Below are 21,984 nucleotides of genomic sequence, written 5' to 3' on the forward strand. Positions count from 1 at the left end.
TTTACTTCTAACATAAAGCTTTAAACTATTTTGCTTGATAAATCTTACCTTACCATTACAGTAACCAATTATTTTTTTAGCAATTTTGCAAAAAATTTAATTACTAATGAAGTAGTAAAATTTTCAAAAAGGGATATTAGAATCATCAATTTATAGAATGAATTCGCAATAAATTAACCGTATCAAGGCAAGAACAAAATATGATTAAAAAATGTCAGTTAGTAGTTCAGATTTATTTCCTACGTGGCGCTAGGAGTTATCGTCCCGGAGAAACTGCATGACGTGTAATACTAGCCTTTTATTAGGTTAAATATCAGTTACTTGTATTTTTTTTTTTAATAAATAAGAACAATATTTTGCAGATCCCAGTTCTGCGGGAAACGCTGGTCTTGTCTTATCACAGTGCTTGATATTAACAGGAATGTTACAGATGGGCGTTCGCCAAACTGCAGAAGTAGCTAATAATATGACCAGTGTAGAGAGAGTACTTGAATATACAACTTTGGAAAAAGAAAGGGAAGAAAAGAAACAACTGTCAGTGAATAATTTAGTACCTACTTATAAATCTCTAGATAAAGATTGGCCACAAGCAGGAGAAGTCGAATTCAAAAACGTTTTCCTGAGGTACACATTGGACAGTGCTCCCGTTCTAAGGAATTTAAATCTTGTATTTAGAGCTGGAGAAAAAGTAAGTAGACTATTTGAATATAATTCAACATTTTTGTGAGTATTATTTATCCAAGCATTGTTTCAGATTGGTGTAGTTGGCAGAACTGGTGCTGGAAAATCCTCTCTAGTATCCGCATTGTTCAGACTTTCACCATTAGAAGGATCAGTAAAAGTTGATGGCGTGGATACTGTCAATGTAGAGCTTCATAAATTAAGATCAACCATATCTATAATACCGCAAGAACCAGTTCTATTCTCAGCGACTGTTAGATATAATCTGGATCCATTTGAAACTGTTAGTGATGAGCAGATATGGGATGCATTAGAAAAGGTAAATGTTTTTTATTGCTAACATATTTACCACATTTTAGTTGCTTTGTTTTGTTTGTAATATCAAGATTTACCGACGCCTAAAAAAGACGTGTTTTTATTTATTGATTTAAATTGTGTTAGATGGATTGGTTTGTCTCTAGAATGTTTAAAGCAAACTAATTTCCGTTTGCAATTCAGACGGTGGCTAGAATAAGAACCTACGGACCTATGGGCTCTTCTTACTGAGAACACAGAATTAAATTCGCCATGTTGTTCTCTGTTAGTCCACCAAATTTTCATACGATATTAGAGTATGGGTATTTTTCGTTTGTACAATATGTTTTTAGTGTTAGAATAGCTAAGAAAGATTTGTACCTCTAAATCAACTCTGTTTTGGTGAACTTCTCACAATCTAATTGAAGTTATGTTATCTGTTTACTGTAATTTTAAATGTATTCTTAAAGCAATGGCTAGTCGTAAAGCTATTATTTTAGATAATGCAGTGTCAAAAAGCGCAAAAAGGAAAATTGTTCAGAAAGACTATTAGAAAGAAAACGTGTACAAAATTTAACAGACAGAGTGGACAAGATATGTGTCAAAATTTACGGAAAAAATTGTACAGGGTAAGATATTTTTTGTTGTCCGTAAATATTGTGTATCCAAATGTTTTGCAAAAATAACTTTGCAAGACCAAAAGCGAATATTAGATTCTTTTTATACTAGTGGTGCAAAAAACAGACTCTTCTAGCAGGTTGTATGACATTAGGGTAGCCTTCAGAAAGGTACAAAAAGATGAAAAATTCCAAAATTAGTAGATAGTATTTCTGGAAATACCAAATTAAAACTTCTGGTTGTGATTTGCTCGTCTGCCGTTCCTTTTTGTTGATATATATATATATATATATATATATATATATATATATATATATATATATATATATATATATATATATATATATATATATATATATATATTATATATATTTTGTTGATATATATATATATTATATATATTTTGTTGATATATATATATATATATATATATATATATATATATATATATATATATACACAACGCAAAAGTCTAAGGATATTTTAATAATTTGACAATACCAATGACACAAATTTCATGACCATATAAATTTGCTTGTACTATAATTGTTGATACAGACACTCACTTCTTATCAAAAAAAAATTGTAAAACTGATAGCAATACGTGTTTTAGAATGTTTTTTATAAGGGACAAAAAAATCGACATTTTTATGTTTTGTTTGTTTTTAATTTTAGTCACTTTATACCATTCTTGCTTAATAGGTAAGTTAAAGATATTGTCTTTTTACCATGCAACGACAACATTTAACGTTGGATGAGATGAATAGAGCCGTGAGACTCCTTCAAGCTGGTATGCGACAAACTCAAGTTGCTGACCAGCTGGTTGTCTCCCAAAGCGTCGTAAGTCGTTTGTGGCGTCGGTTTAGAGACACTGGGAGTCCAGCCGAGCAATATCCAGGAAGTGGTCGCTCTACAACCGTCGCTCAAGACCGATATTTAATTTTAAATGCCAGAAGGCAACCAAAAATTACAGCACCCGAAATGGTTAATGAATTACAGCTTGCACATAATGTAACAGTTAGCAGCAGTACAATGAGGAATCGTCTCCATGAAGCCAATCTTCGTAGTCAGCGACCACTGAGATGTCTACCTTTATCTAGAGGTAATCGCGCTGCAAAATTAACCTGATTTCAAGAGTTTCAGAATTGAACTGACAATGACTGTTCCATAGTTTTGTTTAGTGACGAGTCTAGATATGGATTTCATCCAGATTATCGTCGGACAAGAGTTTGGAGACGACTCGTAAATGGAGAATGATTACGACATCTTCAAGAAGTGTATACATACAGAGGTGGTACATTAATGGTATGGGGCGGAATCATGGTTGACGATAGAACTGGCCTTATTTTCTCACGTGGCTTTCTCACAAGTCAGCAATATTTGGACACTATTCTTGAACCTGATGTGCGCCCGTTTGCTGCTGCTGTTGGAGAAAATTTTTACTTTATGCATGATAACGCTCGGCCACATGTTGCGCATATTGTAACAAACTGGTTGGATAACGAGGGTATTGATGTATTGCTGTGGCCAGCACAATCACCGGACTTAAATCCCATTGAGCATATATGGGACATGCTCCAACGAAGAATTACTCCACATATGGGCAATATCTACAATGAATTTCACTTAAAAGAGCTTCTGATAGAACAATGGACACAACTACCTCAAGCAGACATTAACAATGTGATTCAAAGCATGAACAGTAGATGTAGAGCTGTGATAAACCAACGTGGTGGCCATACTTTATTTTAAGTTTATATTTCGTATTTTTAACACTTTATGATGGTATGTGAAAGATGGGTGATTTGCAATATATTTTTTTTTGCTCCAATTTTCTGTTTTTTTGCAATTTATGGTTTTTGACATATTAAACAACAATTTAAACTACAAATTTTGTATTTCTTTTTTTTCAGTTGATTACAGATAAACAAAATACGTCTATTTATAAAAATATCCCTAGACTTTTGCGTTGTGTATATATATATATATATATATATATATATATATATATATATATATATATATATATATATATATATATATATGTATATATATAGATTGTACTTCGACAACCCGGACCTAACGATTAAGAACATTTTTAAGCAGTTTCAAAAGTTGTTTAAGGACACTACTGGCAATTCATCTTACAATGAAATACAAGAAGTATTTTAAGTTTTTCGAAGAAACTAATTTAACGCTCAAAAAATTAGAGACTGATACATGTGATGATTGTCGTGAGTGTGAAATCAAACTAGAAAAGAATCGGAACGATCAATTTTAATTTTTATAAAAAGAGATTCGAGGCATATTCCAAGCTAGAAAAAGATTGCTTGAGAAAGGCAACAGATGCGAGTGGCATCCTTATTCTGAAATTTCATTATGCGCAGAATCTACCGTTGTCAAAGCTTAACATAACAAAACAGTTCTATAAAAGACATTTATGGATGTACGTATTTAATATACGTATCATCAAGATGACACGAGTCATCATATGTATATTTCTTTATAGAATCTCATTCTAAAAAGGGAGCAAGTAGTGTTGCTTCAGTCATCTATGACTGTATATACAATAAAATAGCAGATTATCCTAATACCAAGCAACAAGCATATTATTCTTCTATCAGATGCAGCTGGAGGACAAAACAAAAATCAGACCTTGTTGCGGTTTTGTTCTTGGATATCAAAATTATACAGAGTTAAAGTGACACATTTATCCTGTTCGTGGACACTCCTTTAGTCAATGCGAGAGAATTTTTTCGGTTATAAGGCAGGCCTTAAAAAGAGTTTAAGATGTTAAGGAACCCAAAGTGTACCTGGAAAAAATCGTACAGTGCAGACAAACTCTGTCTTTTTTCTGTCTCAAACATGACTCCACTATAATATATGACTGGGATGCAGCACTTCCTTATTTTTTGAAGAAACCTGTAAATAAAGATTGAGAGTTAAAACTACAACAGTATCGCATGCTGAAATATAAACATCTTGGGACACTGGCTGCTTTAAAAACATAGTTTGGAATTTAAACCCCTTTTAAATATGCGAAAACGTTGCCATTGGATCTTAATCTTGCGCGATTGCTCGGGTTCCTATTAACCGGTTTAAAATAAAAGACATATGAGAGTCTCGTTTTAGTACTTAAGTGAAGAAAGTAGAAACTTCTACGACCTTTTATTTCAAGAATGCACACAAGTTGAAAAGGACAATCAGAGTAGTGTTGATTATTCAGATGGTGAGGAAAATTAGCATAAAATTGTCATATTAAATAATGTTGTGTAAAGAAAATAAAACTTTCATTGTTGGACAAAGACCTTGATTATTATTATTTTTAACCTTTGTTTACTATATTGTATAACTGTAGCATACTATACAACAATAAAAAGGCCTTTCCTCTGCAGAAGAGGTTTTAATCTGCCAAATGTGTTTTTCAGAAGAAGGGCTTATGTAAATTTGTTTTAATACTCTTTGTTTCAAAAGAAAAAAGGACGTATTTGAAAAAGGTGTTCTTTTCTATTTTATCTTCTTCTTATTGCGTCATCTCCTTTCGAAAGTTGGCGATACAAATAGCAATTGTAGCTTTGGAAACTGTTGCACGAAAAATTTCTGTGGAGGAGCGGTCAAACCATCTCCTCAGGTCTTTCAGCCACGAGTTCTGGCGTCTTCCAATTGATATTTTGCCCTCCGCTTTAGCTTCCAATATGATTTGGAGTAATTCATATCTCTTATCTCTCAACACATGAACCAAGTATTGTATTTTCCTCTCTTTAATTTTGCTGAGTAATTATTTTTGTTAACTGATACACCGAAGTACCTCACCGTTGCTTGGTAACTTTTTGTACACACACACAGCGATACAAAAACAGAGAAAACGTAACATATGATCATTCGAAGTATGAGCTTGAGATTAGGGTCTGACCTTGTAAAAAATGTTTTTATGTTCATGAGTTCTCAGCGAGTTTTCTTCGTTTATTTGATTCATTATTTTATCAATGGATTGAAATTCTTGAAACTATAACACTTAAACAATGCAAGTGTTGGTTTGTTTAGGGTATATATATGTTAAATCTTTAAATGCATGTTTCTTAAAATACACTTTTAGCAGATAGGCCCTTCTAGCTTCCGCCTTAACCCTGCGTTGGTGTGGTACCTAAAACTTATGTGCCTGATGTGGTGGGGTGTGATATACCCCATAGCAAAATATGTCTTGTAAAACTCAATACTTGAGTATCTGCATCCAAAGTATATACTTTTCGTTTGAAGTAGTGCGTACTATTAAAAAAATTGAAAAAGTATTATCAGCTCAAACAATTTATTGCACAGTTTAAATATAGCAGAAATAGCAACTTAAAATCATTACATTTTTCTGAAATGAAAAAAAAACTAAAGACTTCTGAACACAAAACACAACAAAATTTTCTTTATTGACTTATAAACAAACAAACATTATAAAGAATAATACATACACCAACAAAAGTAACAACATCATTTACTGACTTTTCTCGTTGACGCAAGTAGCGCATTTGAAACATGCGTGTTCTAAACAAACAAAATGTCTGCAATCATATCACACGTAGCGACTTTTTCTGTCTTTTGTTCTGGGACACACTACACATCTACCTTGTACTTTCTGACGTTTAGGCAATTATTTTCATCACAATCTGCTGTCTTATAGCCCGGTGTATCACGCAGTTTTCTTGGCAACCGAGGATTCTGTTGTCTTTCTTTCATATAATCTGCTTTCAGTGACAAACTAAGATATTTCAAATATTTTTGACGCTTCAGTATATTAGTCATTGTTGTTGATCTCATAGATTACTTGGGAGTTAATTCCACACATATTCAAGGTGCATAGAATACCGTCATCGGCCACCTTCTGCTGTTTCGGAAAACGTCGTATGTACCTGATAACTGGTCAACGGTGTCAACCCCTACTTTCGTAAAATTGTCGAATGTGACTATTTCTGGCTTCCTAGCGTTTCCCGTAGATGAGTCTTCTGTAGTGGTGTAGTGTATCATGGTGTAGTGTTAATAACAACAGAAAATTTTTGTTTTTCTTTGGGATATAAGATACTAAGGTTGTATTTTTTTTGGAAACCAAAAAGTGTAGAATACTGTACTGTGTGGAAGGAATCTGCTTCTTGTTCTTTCGGACAGTACCCACAGATGTTAATTGGTGTTCATCAAGAAGTTGTTGCATTAATGGATAATTAGTGAACCAATTATCGAATGTGATATTTCGTTTGCTACCAGACACTGGTGAAATCAATCGTAAAACTACATCTGTAGGCTTCGGACTAAGTGTAAAAGGACCATCCTGTTGAGAACCACAATAAATTTCTAAGTTTGTAGTATAATAACATCTTGAATCGACTAAAGCAAAGATTTTGATTCCGTAACGAGCCGGTTTATTTGGAATGTATTGCCGAAAAGAGCACCTGCCACGAAATGCCTCCAATTTTTCATCAACAGTGAGAAACATGCTAGGTGTAAAGGCAGACTAAAAATTGTCAACTATTCTTTCGAAAATACATTGGGGATAATTTATCGATTTTGATTCTATCTACGCGTGTAGCTCCATTGTCAAACCGCAAGCACCTTAGCAGAAATTGAAAGCGTTTTAGAGACATAGTTCTCTTGAATATTGGTATTTATGTGCCGTCATTTTTGTGTATAAATTCCTGCTAAATAAAATAATCCAAATACAGCCTTGATTTCTTGCGCGGAGGTCTCTTTTACTACGTATTGGTGATCATCGTTGTAACGTTCACTTACTGAATTGATTTTCTCATTTGTATGTTTTATAATATCAGCAATGAGTATGTCATCCATGAAAAGCTTCCAACAATCAATTGTAGTTTTAGCTTCTTTAGCGTGTCGTTTCACGCCAGGCAATTGAAAAATTATATTTTCGACTCTAGTGAGAACCGATCGCAGATCTACCTTTTTAGCCCATTTCGTCACTTTATCTCTGCCCCAATAATATGTAGCAAATTTACTCACATCAACTATTCAAAATCACTGTTGTCTTCCAGCGTAGTTTCCGAGAGAACTGTTCATTCTACGGATAAAGTGTTATTAAACATTTTTGTTTAAAATCAGCTCAGCTGTATTTCTTGTTTGTAAAATTTTTTCTACGGAGTATATGTCTTTCTTTCGCACTTTTTCATCTTTTATGGGGTCACAAATTTGACATTCTCAGCAAAATTAAGCTTGTTCGTATGATTTTTAAACTTTCTGTGGCATTTTCGTCTCTAACGACTGGACTATTTATGAGAATTTAGAGTATTGGTACTAGGGTCTTCGAAATCAATGTCCATTCGGATCTTACCAATTAATTAATTACAGTCTAAATTTTTTTAACGTTTTGATAAGAATCTGGATTTCCTCTCATTCTCGTCAAGACATGATCCTCGGCCCTTACTCACAGAGGCTTAAAAAAGTAATTAAACTGCAGGAATAGTTTGCAACAGGCAGGTTTGTTGTTACTTTGCATGCAAAAATCTCAAAATGATTTTAATTACCAAAATTTTTTTTCAGGTGGAGTTGAAACATTCAATTACTGACCTTGAAATGGAAATACGAGAAGGAGGTTCAAATTTCAGTACCGGTCAACGACAATTAATGTGTCTAGCCAGAGCGATCGTAAGAAATAACAAGATTCTTGTTTTAGACGAAGCCACAGCCAATGTTGATCCCAGGTAATAGATAATAACTCAGAAATTGCTACAGCTTTATATACTCGTCCATTATTATGCGCAGGATAAGATACTTAAAGGAAAATATATAAATTTATCATTTTAACATTCATTTGAAGTTTAAGAGACTTGTCGAAAAGCTCAATATTAACTCAATAGGAACATACAAAAAAAGGCATAACGACAGGTCATGAAAACGAAAAATTTTACCTTCTTAAACCTGCGGAAAATTGGGAAAATTTGATTTTCAGAAAAACACACCCTAGTTCAACTCAAACCCGTTTTTTTGCTTATCTCATGTGACATTTTTAGTAGAGAAACAGGCATAAGGAATACAATCGTAATTAATATTTTAATGGGAATAAGACACAATTAAAGGTAAAAGTAAGTTTATTAACATTTTAATTTCCACTTCGGAAATCGTTCTCAAAACACAAACATTAATAAATTCAACAAAATTTGTTTTTTGTTACTTGGTGAAAAATTCTTCTAATAATTTAATTTTATCTGACTCATTTATATTGGCAATTCAATATACAATCGTGGTCGAACTTCTTATTGAAACGATGTATGTATCAATATTTCTTCTACGATATTCTGCGTTTCTTATCCTAACTCTTAACATTATAAACAACAACGATCTTTCAATGTTCCGTCACTTGTAATTTACGGGCAGATGACCTTATGATAGTAAAAGTCCCTGCTTCATATGTAAGAACAGGTTGGACACACTGATTAAAGGCTCTTTCTTTTAAGCTAATAGATACATTACATTTAAAAATATCGTGCAGTCTTTCATATGCTGCCTATCCTAAAAGTATTCTACTTAGCTGATCAGCAGTTTGATCATCTCAGCTAATTTTTACCATATGTACAAGGTGTACGTAGCTGCCATCAACTTTAATTTTGATGTCTTCTATATCACTCTATCATTAAACGATGGTGTTACGGTAAATCGCTTGGTTGGTTAATCGCTATAAAAAACTAATATACATGATTTTTTATTTTTTTTTATTGTATAATGGCTTTGGCATAGCCAATTAGCCAGACTATTTGTGGTAATTACAATTTTTGATTTTATTACCTAAGCCTATTTATAATATAAATTTACAGGAAGTAATATGTTGGTATACACATTCAATTTTTGACATATTTACAAGTTTTGATTTGAATACCTAAAACTAGTTATAATTTAAATTTACAGGATGTTATGTATTCGTAGATACATTTTAATATCTGTTTATCATTTGAAAAAATAATTGTATTTAAATTGACAGGCAATGAACATTTTAGCTCAATTAGTTTTTCATACATCATTTTGATACTTTGTTTGTACTGTCCACACTCCAATATAAAGTGCTGCAGATCTCCCACTTTACCACAGGAGCAATAGGGGTTATCAGTAATACCTATGCTGTGTTTGTATGCAGGAGTGAGTGCGTGGTTTGATCTTATTCTGTTTATTGTTTTTATAAATAACCTATTTGTCTCATATTTGAACCATCTCTCATTGGGTATTAGTGGTTGGCAAGCTCTAAAGTTTATTCCAGTTGTACTTTGGTTGTATAAACGTTGCCATCTTTGTTTGCAGTTGTTTCTACTGATTTTATCTATGTCTGCTACTGGAAGAAGTATGTTGTTTATATTATGTTTGGTTAAAGCTGCAGATTTAGCTAATTTGTCGACTTCTTCATTTCCTAATATTCCAGAGTGTCCTTTTACCCAACAAATAATAATCGAGCTACCTGCGGAAATAATATCATAATGTAACTTCTTTATTTCTATCTCAATATGGTTTAGGTTTTTTGTGGTTTTGATAGAAGTGAGTTTGTCCATAATGCTTCTACAATCAGTCAGAATGATATAATTATTCATACCATTAGAGGCTATATTTTAACGCAAGAAATAAAGCTGATATTTCGGCAGTATATATTGAAGCTTCATTGGGCAATCGACATGATTCTTTGTAATCAGAATTCCAGTGATATATTGCACAACCCGTTTTATTTTGAATTTTAGAGCTGTCAGTAAAAATATATTGAAATGCAGGCCACTTATCTTTAATTATTTTATTGATCATACTTCCTGGAAGATTTGAATCCATATAATATGTTTCTATTATCCTAGAGAAGAGAGTCTTAGGAGGTTGTGTATAAATTGGTGGTATTTTATTTTGATACAATTGTTCTTCAAATATTGTTAGTTTCCGATAACTTTCAACGTATATGGGAGTTTTTTTGTTACGCCAATATTTATGGTTTAAGTCTAATATATTCAAGTAACGAATATTTTTTAAATAGCTGGAGTTTTTGATATAGCTCTAGCTACAAACTTATCTGTACAAAACTGTCTGCGTAGTGTAAGGGGTGGCTCTTTAGCTTCAATTTCAATAATATTTTCTACTTAAAAACGCAATAAACAATTGTACAAACAAATCTACATCTACATTGTTAAACTTCTCATCGCCATTTTGTCTTCTCTGCAGCTTCGCGTCTGCTGTCAGCGCTGTCCGTTTAGCAATGGGAAATGGGTGTGGACAACTGCACCCGCTCCAACCGCAGCCGCACTTATGTTTTATTTCTCCTCAACAGATGGCTCGGAACTAAATTCGTATGATTGTGCAGATTTATAGTTGTAGTATTCCTATATGTATTTTCTATATTGTTGGTGTACCTATGATTAATTCGACGTTTGTCCAGTGCTTTTGAATTGCAAGTAGTTTCATAGTATCAAACATATTACTATTTAAATGGGAATAAACCACAATTAAAGGTTAAAGTAAGTTTATTGACGTTTAAATTTCCACTTCGTAAATCGTTTTTTTTTTTTTTCTGAAAAATGGCTTTGGCAGAGCCAATTAGCCAGACTTGTTTGTGTTTATTGTTAAAATCGACTGAATTTCAATTATTTTTGATTGCAGATTCATAGTCAAATGTTAGTACTAGTTTGTTAGTTTGTTTTTTTTTTATTCTTTTATTTATTTTTTTTTTTTTTTTGTTTTTTTTTTGGATTAATTTTTTTGTTTTTTGTTCTATTTCTATTTTCTTAATTCTTTTATGTTTTTTTTTAATTTGTGGTATACTTTTTTTTTTGTTTTTTTTTTTGTTTTTTTTCAAATCATATTAACAGATTACGCCTATATACTATTTACAACTTATATTTACATATTTTAACATGTTTGTAAATGCAATGAAGAATTTCCATATTATTTGAAAATATTAAAAGATTAAGGTTTGTTGGAAAACAACACTTAGAATTTATTAATTCCTTATAAAGTTCGTTTATATTAATAATTTGTAAATCACATTCTAATATAATATGTGTTAGATCGCCTATTTTACCACAAGTACAATTGGGAGTATTTGATAAGCCGATTCCATGCATGTAAGATGGCGTAAGAGCATGATTTGCTCTCAGCCGATTAATGGTCTTTATAAAATGTCGATTAGATTCTGTGTAGAACCATCTTATGGAGGGTATCCTAGTGTTACAATGATAAAAGTTTAAGCCAGTCTTACATTCTCTGTAATGTAAATGCCAATTATTTTTAAGTTTTTGTCTACTAACCGTGTCAATATCTGTCGCTGGAATTAAATTTCTGTTTACTTTTTCTCCAAGCATGTATGCTGATTTAGCCAAATTGTCAACGATCTCATTGCCTTTTATTCCCGAATGGCCCTTGATCCATGTAATTGTTACATTTAATCCTAATTGTATAGTTTCATAAAGAATTTTAAGAATTTCCAGTTCAATGTGGTTTATTTGTTTAACTGTTTGAATGTTGTTAAATCTGTCGACCACGCTTTTACTGTCAGTAAATATAACATAGTTGCTAGTCGGATTCAGTACTACATACTGAAGAGCAAACATTATTGCCATCATTTCTGCTGTGTATATTGAGCATTCACTGGGTAAGCTATACTGGTGATGGTAATTTTTATTTTCGTGGAACATTGCACAGCCCGTTCCATTTGCATCTTTTGACCCATCAGTAAAAATGTACTGATAATTTGTCCATTTTTCTTTAATGATTATATCAAACATATTTGGGAGTAAATGTGAGTTTAAGTAACATATCCTAACCTTTCTAGTTTAGTTCTCCAGTACCTATGGGTGAGGTCTAAAACTGATAGCTCATTAAGATCTTGAAGGTATTTACAATTTTTGGACATAATTCGGACTGTGAATTTGTCGCTAAGAAATTGGCGGCGTAAATGCAATGGAGGTTCCACCGCTTCATTTTCCATTCTTTGGACTGGAGTGGATTTTAAATAACTCTCAGGCATTTATTTTTTTGAATTTCAAGTTTGTTTAGATGTGTATTGGACGCTGATCCAAATAAATGACAGTTATAATCGAAAATCGGCCTGATCATGTTACGGTAAAACATCAAAGCAATATTTGGGTCTGCTCCCCAATTTGTTTTACAGAAAGCTCTTAAAATGTTTATTGAGTTTTCTGATTTTTTGACAATTTGATGAATGTGATCTTTCCATAACAATTTCATGTCTAGATAGGTACCAAGATACTTAATACAGTTTTTTATAGGGAAATTAAACTTTCCCACATTAAGATTGCCTTGTGGAACTTTATGTTTTTGTGAAAAGTAACACACCTCAGTTTTTGTGTCGGAAATTGATAAACCTATTTCTGCATAGTACTGATTTACGATTTCTAATGTGACTTTCAAATTATCCTCACAGGTACTTAACAATTTTCCTGCTGTGTATAAAACAACATCATCAGCATATTGAAGAATTTTTGTATGGTTCGGTATACTAACTTCAAGATCTATGTTGTACAGGATGTATAAAATCGGGCTTAAAATACTTCCCTGTGGCAATCCAATATTAGTGAGTCGAGAGTTTGAAAATTCCTCATTATTAATTTTTAAAAAAGTTAGTCTGTTAGAATACAAAGATTTTAAAAAGAGAGCAAATGATCTAGGGATTCCAATATACAACATTTTTTGGTAAAGAATGTTTAAATTAACATTATCAAAAGCAGCAGAAACGTCAAGGAACGCAGCTGCTGTAGACTTATTTGACGTAAAATTAAGCTGAATTGAAGTAACTAGAGCTGTAGTTGCGTCTTGAGTGGACCTAGACTTGCGAAAACCATATTGGGAACTTGGAAGTATACCATCGTGTTCTAGCCAATGTTCAAATCTATTTTTAATTATTCTTTCAAATGTTTTTAAAACACATGAAGATAAGGAGATAGGTCGGTAAGAACTTGGATCACGTTCTGGTCTACCAGGTTTTTTAATCGGAATTACCAGGTACTCTTTCCAACTATTTGGTACTGGTGTCTTATTTTTCCAAATATTGTTGAAAATGTTTACTAGTGAAATTTTATATTCTATAGGTAAGTTGTATAACAGCGAATATGACACATTGTCAATACCTGGAGAAGTATTATTTCTTTGTTCAAGGGCTCGATGCAATTCCCATAAATGAAAATTTTCGTCAAAATTGTGGTTTTGTCGGGGTACTGTTTGGATATGTTCTTGTACAGTGTCGTCATTTGGAACCCATGCCGGTGCAATTTTTCTATGGAATTCCTGCAACCATGTATCTTCGGGATCAATAGGTACTTTGTTGGCTTGTTTGCGGTTTTTAAAACAATTAACTTTTTTCCAGACATCTTTTATTGGTGTTCTTGAGTTAAGGCTTTCGCAAAAATCAATCCAATTTTTCTTTTTCTTCTGTTTGAAGATTTTCTTTGCAATAGCATCTAGTCGTTTATACTCCATTAGGTTTTGGAGCGTTGGATTCTGTTTATAATTTATAAACGCATGTTTTCTATTTTCAGCTGCTAACTGACAATGATTGTTCCACCATGGTTTCGGAATATGACCTTTGTTTTTTTCTTTAATGGAAGAATGTTTTGGGATAGCGACGTTGGCTGCTTGGTTTATATTTGTCAACAATTCTTCGTAGATTAATGGTATTTTCATTGTTTCCAAAGTACTGGTATAGATCATCCAATTGGCTCTGCTAAAGTTCCATATTCTATGTTTTCTACTGGATGTGGCTTCTGCTGCGGAGAAACTTTGTGATGAAAAAATAATTGGCACATGATTAGATCCATAAGGTTCTTGTAGAGTATTCCAACGAAAATGAGAGGCGATATCTCGGGAACAAATGGTTAAGTCTACAGCAGAAGGTTTATTGGAAATAGCAAGAGTGGGGGATCCGTCGTTTAAATATTCTAAATTACAGTATTCTATAGCATCTAGAAGATCTTTACCTAATCTATCATCAACTTCGCAGCTCCATGCCAAATTGTGTGCGTTAAAATCGCCTCCAATTATAAATGGTTTTGGTATATTTTCTAAAAAATTGGTCCATTGTTAAATTAAAACTTTATTCCTGAGTTCATTATATAGAGAAATTATATGTAAAGGTTTCTTGAAATGTGAAATTTTTATTGAAATACACTTATATGTAAACGAATACGTATTTTGAAAATTTATTTCTTCATATATGATGTTGGATTTCAAAAGGATTGCACAACCGCCATATCCATCAGGGCGATCAGCTCGAACACAATTAAATTCTTTAAAATTATAATATTTTCCCGGTTTGAACCAGGTTTCAGATAATAGAGCTATAGTGATGTCGTTCTGATGAAGTAAATATTCTAAATTTTCTTTATTGGCAACTGCTGAACGACAGTTCCACTGTAATATATTTATTTTATTTAAGTCTGCGAATTTGATGCTAGATTTTGGTTAAAATGGTTACTAATTATCTGAATTACATCAGCTTTTGAAATATTAAAATTATTATTTTGTTTAATTGAATTAATAATTGTAAGAACCGAATCTAAAATGACATTTATTACAGAAGAATTTAACTCTTCTGACCGTGAATCTGCAATGTTTAAGTTTTTTTGGTAAAATTGACTTTTAACTATTCCCTCAGGATGTTTTGGAATGGAAACTGTAGATACTATTTCTTTTCTAGCTATATTAGTTGGGTCTGAATTATTTGGTTTCTGCCTTTTATTCGGCCTACTGGTATTTGTGTGAGGATTAAATATGAATTTAGCAAAATTATTTCCTTGGGAGGAAGTACAAGGTTGTGAATTTTGTGGAAAATTTGTATCATTGTTGGCTGTATTGGTCCTAAGAACACTAGCATATGAATTCTTAGGCACTTGTTTATTTGCATCGTAAAAATTAACGTTTGTTAAACCCATCGTCTCTTTTATTAACTTTTGTCGTGTAAATTCTGGGCATGCGCTTAAGTTTGTGGTCAAATGATTCCCCTTACAACTGAAACATACTTGTGTGAACTCAACTTTTGTACAATTCTTTGAATTATGGGTTTCTTGGCATCTGTTACATCTTGGCTGACTCCTACATTGATTTCCCAAGTGGCCGTATCTAAGACAGTTAAAACATAACAAAACTTTCTGTTTATATATTTCAACTTCTTTAATAACCTTATTGATTACTATATATTTAGGTAAAGTTTGCGATTTAAAGGTCACAATACAAGATTTAGTAGGGACATATTCGACAATTTTTTCCTCAATAACAATTTTTTCTACTTTACGCGTAATTCTTTTAACGTTTGCAATTTCAAATATGCAATGACTATCATACTGTTTAATACTATTTTTAATATACTCTTCCCATAAATCTGTGTCTATATCCCTAATAACTCCTTGTCTGTGTAAAATAAATTTTGGAATATACAGATCTAAATTATTTAAACGAAATATTTCTAGAGTTTTGTTTTTAATGAGGTTATTGGCAGTTTTATAATCTTTGCATTTGACTCTAATTCTATTTCGGCCAATGGCGTCTATACTTGAAATCATATTGTCTGCTTCAGGAAAGTTAGACAAAATAATTTCACCAATCTTTAAAGGATTTAGTTTACCTTTAAACTCAGTAGAGCTATTCTCGATATATACATGATATGGGCCTAGATCATTACTATTGAATAAAAATGCTTGCCTTACCTGTTTTATTACTTTTTGTTGTGTCTCATTCAGATTGATTGTATTTGCATTATTCATCAAATTAATTGGAATTGGAGTACTTACAGAAATATCCATTTCGGCATCACTTTGACTATCGAATATATTTCCAGATATAGCTGGTTTTGTGGGTTTTTTGGGGTCAGGGGGTTTCCCCCCGCTATTGACACTCATATGGTTGGTGGTTCAACAAACGATATTGCTGTTAGAATGCAACAAATTTCACAATTTAAAGCACAATATTAATTGTATTTCTAATTGTACGTCTAATTTCTATGAATACTACTACGGAACTGTATTTAATACTATTTAAATCTCTAAAAAATTATAAGGAACTTCAAAAAGCGTGTTTCAACTTTGACAGTTTTTTGACAGATGTCGTAAATCGTTCTCAAAATACAAAAATAAAAAATCAAACGCTTTATGAACGTCTACAAACATTAGAACAAGGGATCTATTGTATCTGTTTTATTCTATCTAGGTAGCTGAAACGGGGTTAAAGATGCAATTGGTACTGGAACAATCCGAAAAGATCTCCCTAACAAAAATGTTACACGATATTATTATTATTACCTTCTTCCACATAGAAAATTCCACATAGAAAAAAAAATACAAAATACCTAAGTAGTTAAGATTGATGGTGTATAAAACATTAATAAAATCACAATATTCTACCTAGTTGGCTATGACTTTGACACTAAACTTGTTTAAAAGTCTAACATTAGACTAATTTTATAGTTCCTGCTCCTTTGTTACTACTACATGATTTTTTTAAGAAGGAACGTAATGATATATATTTTTGCCAAGAGGATATAACAAAACTGTGCTACTAGCAACAAGAATTATACAATTTAGCAATTCTCAGACAAACGACAACCCAGAAGAGAAGATTTTCAAAGTTTACGTGAATAGCTTCAACGAACTGGACATGTAAATTACGAAAAATCTAATCGGACAAAAACTATTGTAAATGAAAAAACTAATTAATTCGGATGCTGATTCTCACTAAGAGTACACTGAGATTCTCTATTAGTACGAGGGAAATTGCACATGCTTTTGAAAGAGCTTAATAGGGATAACTAAAAAAAGAAGCGTAGAATTTGTTAGTAGGCACAGGAACAAATTCAGAATAATGCATATTTCTTGAAATACGTTTTATTTGGGAAAGAGGCAACTTTCGACAAGCATGGTGTTGTAAACAGACCTAATTTCCACTATTACTTAACTTATAATATACACCACATTTTCATTCTCAGTCTAACATTATCATTATATGTTTGATCTCGAATTCCTTCAAAGTATGATATTCCAGGATCAAGTGAACGGAAAAATGTATCTACATTGTTTGGACATCGAATTGCCGGATTTATTTTAAGTTGTACCGTTGAACGTACGTAATAGAATGTAGGTATGGAAGGAAAGGAGCAAGAAGGTGGCCTCCATAATCTTCAGAATTAAACATACTAGATTTTATTTTCTAGGGCTTAATAAAATATAAGGTGTATGAAACACTAGCTACAACTTAAGAATATATAAATGGGAGAATTGCAAATTATTGCATGAGATTAAACAGAAACGTATTAACTAGTGTAAATCCAGCTTTTGAAGATCGCCTGCAATTATTATGTATTGACGTCGACGTAAACCGTTTTAAACATTTATTATAAATTCAACGATTGTTTTGTTACTTTTTTTTAGTAAATGTGTTTTCAACATTTAATTTTATTTGTATATTAAACATCACGTTACTTAGTACCACTTAGGTATATTGATATCTGACGAAATGAAGGGCTGAGTGGATGAAGGAGGTATGTAACAAAAAGTAAGTTTTGAGATATTTGACCCCAAAGTTTTCATTGTAGAACTTTTTTGTAGTTATTGGTTTTCAAATGCTTAAATAATCATACTGTTCTCATGAGTGGTGAAATTAATATGGAAGTTGAGAAATTGTTTAAATATCTGCTAACCAGACAAAAAAAAAGATGTTGTGTACATACCTCGTTCTTCCACAAATATTTTGTATATTTCATCTTTGTCTAAAGGATAAAACAGGTTATATGCATACAATTGAAAATACTGTTGTGTAGATATTCAAAATAATATTTATTTTTAATACGTATACATATTTTAATAACACCAAGGATATCGAAAATTGTCACCGCTTAAGTTTATTCATTATTTTCACACAAAATAAGCTCATAGAACCACCTGTGTTGTTCTGGAACGAAGGGAAGTTGTTGTGTTAAGTTATCAATTTTCTCTTTTGATAGTGCACCGGTTTTCCTGAAAAGTCTTGGAATGTCAAAATCTTCGGAAAGTGTGGAGGGCTTTTTCAAATTTTTAAAAATATTGACTTTTTTAAAAGGAGTACCATAATCGAAACTCTCCTTGAAGAGGTAGGACCCATAGGTATCTACACGGATCCATTTAATGCCATCACGGAAATATACTTTTTCATTTAGAACATCTTTTTTTCTATTCATCAGTTGCATTTTATTTAGAAGGTTCTCGGTGTCTTTGAAATGATGTTGCATATCAATAACCATATTATTCTTTTTATTGGCAGATGCAATAATTTCACGGTATTGTTGTGGAGTACAAATAGTTTGATGTTTCCTTAATCTTTTTTCAATTCGGCCAAAATCCCGGTCTGAATCCAAGTAGGAATGACCTACTTCAGGAAACTTATGGTCGATTATTTGGAATATTCCTTTTTGTATAAGATACTCATAAACACACACAATTAGGAAATTTTTGTTCTGCCCTGCACACGAATCTGTCCAAATAATTAAATGATTTTTTTGTTTAAGTGCCAGCTCAACTCCAATGGTTCTTAAAAAACAACTAGCGATCTCACTACTACCCCTGCATGCTTGGTCTTCAGTCCATGTACAAAAAATGGTTTTATCAACTTCTTTAGTTATAATATGTATGCCTAAATTATAGAACCACATTTGGCGGAGGTAAAATGCTTTAGAAGTACTGAGTCTAGGCAACGGCATCGTTTGTTGGAGGTCGAATGTCATATATGCAACACCATCTGAATTTTTGGCTAGTTCCCTGTCGATATTCTGAGCCTCAAACGCTGCTTTATAATTTTCAATATGTTCCTCATTTGCAGCACCAGAATCGCAAGTGCTGCAAGTGTCACTTTTCGGGTGTCCAAACGATAAGTTGAATTCATTGTTAAAAATATTGCGGTACGTGCATTCCTTAACTTTAAATCGATTTTGGACTTTGTCTGCATTACATGTATCAATATAAAGTTTATGCATAATAGGAAGCGATAAAAGCGGAGACAGATATTTCTTATGGATATTGCAGTTGCTTGAATAATGAGATAATTCTGAAGGGAAACTTGAAATATGCTGGATTATATAAGCTACAACATCATCTTGAATTTTATTGGGTCTATTTGACTATTTGGGTGTTTTCCTCTTTTGTCTGGTAGAGGAGCAGCTAAACCCATCTTAATTTGCTTTTGGATTAAGTCAACCTTCTTCATGCTAATGTTGTATAACGAAACAAAAGCTCGTTTACATGTAATAGTTTGTTTTGCCCCGTATGTTACGTTATATTGGAATGAGGCGGTCTTGTGTTTTAAGGCTCCAGTTCTTTGTCGGTGTGTGGGGATTATTTTGATACTATTATACAGAAAAGAGTTTTTAGCATTTATATCCAGTTTGTACCACGATGACAAAATTTTTTCGCTGTCTTCAATTGTAAATACCTGGGAACACTGTCGGCGACACTTTTCGGGGCATAAATTAGTACCTTTGACAATATTCTTAGCAGGTTTCAACTCACCTTTATAATTTTTGTAGGCCTCTCCTCTTTGCCTGCAGAGTGTAGCATTTCGTTTCTTTCATTCATCAACATTTCGTTGCTTTTTTCTACTTACTTTTATTTTTGGTTGGAAATGTTTCTTTTTGCGATGGACTGTAGGCAATATATGCTCTTTTTCATTTTGTCCAACAATATTTTCATTAGATTTTGCCTGACTTACTAGTATGTTATTATCCTCCATTAGTATATCATTCTCTTCTTCCATCGATTCATTATTACTCTGTGCATCTACCATCTCATTATCAATCTCGTTGTCTGATTATGAGTTGATGTAATCTTCCGGATCTGGCACGTATTCATCACTAGAGTTGTCCCCGAATAAGGTATCGCAACTTGAATCGTAGTTATTGTCTTCTCCATCATCTGAAAAACAAAATATATAGTCAATTTACTGAAGTAGTTATAAGGCCCTTAATCTACCCTTAGCACATTATAAGTAGTGTCTTGCTATGACAAATTACATAATAATCATAACAAAACAGTTGACCAAGTCATGACATAAAACTTTTGCCAAATTTGTTAATTTCCATATTCATAATAATAACAGTTGGAAATATTTTGTTAGATTTTTTAATTTTAATTAATGTCAGTTTTTACATAAGGAAAACTGTAATATTACTTGTAATTTCGAATATCTGTTTGATTAAAAAAACAAAAGATATTAAACTATACATTTGAAGTCAGAGCAGAACTGTTTACCTTCAAGTTAACACTTGGACACATTGTGAAAGTATATGGCACTTTCCCTATAACAATAAAAAATAGGTACCATTGAATATAACAAAATATTCCTACGTGAATTTCATATTTTATAAAAAAGATACTTACATTCTTCTTGGCGAACTTCATTCTTGCCTGTAGAATAGTCACTACTTGTTGATGAAATTGGCATTTGTAGGTTAGAATTCTCATTTTTCATGGTTTGTATTATATTTTTGTCAATACTCTCGCTGGCAGTTAAAATATTATCATTTAAAGCTAACTGTAACATTATCTTTCCCCTTGAAGTCATTTCAATTATCAATGTGAGCAATATTACTTAACACAACTTAAATTCGCAAAACACGTGTTAATCACAACAATCGTTTTTGTCAAATGGTGAACAGCTCATTCACAGCTAGCTGTTACGTGCATGAAGGCGGTATGTTACATAACTTGATCAGGACACTAGTGGAAGAAGGAGGTATGTGCTATTTATGTTTCATACCTCCTTCATCCACTACAAATATAAGTAGTTGTTGATACATACCTCCTTCTGGACATTAGTATTTCTCTTAATATGGCTCTTAGAGTGCTACTGTTAGTTCCACAAAACATATTAACACATACCTCCTTCATCTACGAGAATAACTAGATTTTTGTAAAAATGTTACATACCTCCTTCATCCACTCAGCCCTTCAAATAATAACAAATTAAGGATAAATCTAGAATATTATGTATTTTTTCATAGCCAACATAATAAAATTTCACTTAATTTTTAATGAAATTATTGTTTGGCTTAAAAAATCAGGAATAACTTACAAATTAAAGCAGTTAGGTATAGAGAATAAATAATAAAGTATCATAAAATAACATTTTATTAAAACACCAAAATATAGGGTGTTCCGTTTAAGAAAAAAAAATACTCATTGCAAGTTTCGACCAACCCTGTACACAAAAATTAAATATTTCGCTATTTTAATAATTTTAGACAATAGTTGACTATATTAAAAAGTTTTTGAACATAAATAAATTTTTTGATGTCAAATCTCTACAATTCTACAGGATATTAATTTTGCTACTAAATTAATGAAAAAACTACCCTTTATAACCATACCAAAAAATATATTAAAAAACAAAAACATCCGGAAGAGTCTA

At 32.1% G+C, this 21,984-nt stretch overlaps 1 protein-coding gene across 2 annotated transcripts in view; it reads left to right on the forward strand.

The window, feature by feature from the left end:
- The window catches only part of LOC140436809 (ATP-binding cassette sub-family C member 4-like), a 127,261-nt gene that overhangs the window by 101,309 nt on the left and 3,968 nt on the right, over nucleotides 1-21,984 (forward strand). For both annotated transcript variants that reach the window (XM_072525927.1, XM_072525926.1), the window contains exons 15-17: nucleotides 363-688; nucleotides 755-1,000; nucleotides 8,128-8,288. In XM_072525927.1, the coding sequence (XP_072382028.1) occupies nucleotides 363-688; nucleotides 755-1,000; nucleotides 8,128-8,288 (733 nt within the window). The remainder of the gene's footprint in view (nucleotides 1-362; nucleotides 689-754; nucleotides 1,001-8,127; nucleotides 8,289-21,984) is intronic.

The sequence above is a fragment of the Diabrotica undecimpunctata genome, chromosome 3 (assembly GCF_040954645.1).
Source record: "Diabrotica undecimpunctata isolate CICGRU chromosome 3, icDiaUnde3, whole genome shotgun sequence".
NCBI classification, from domain to species: domain Eukaryota; kingdom Metazoa; phylum Arthropoda; class Insecta; order Coleoptera; family Chrysomelidae; genus Diabrotica; species Diabrotica undecimpunctata.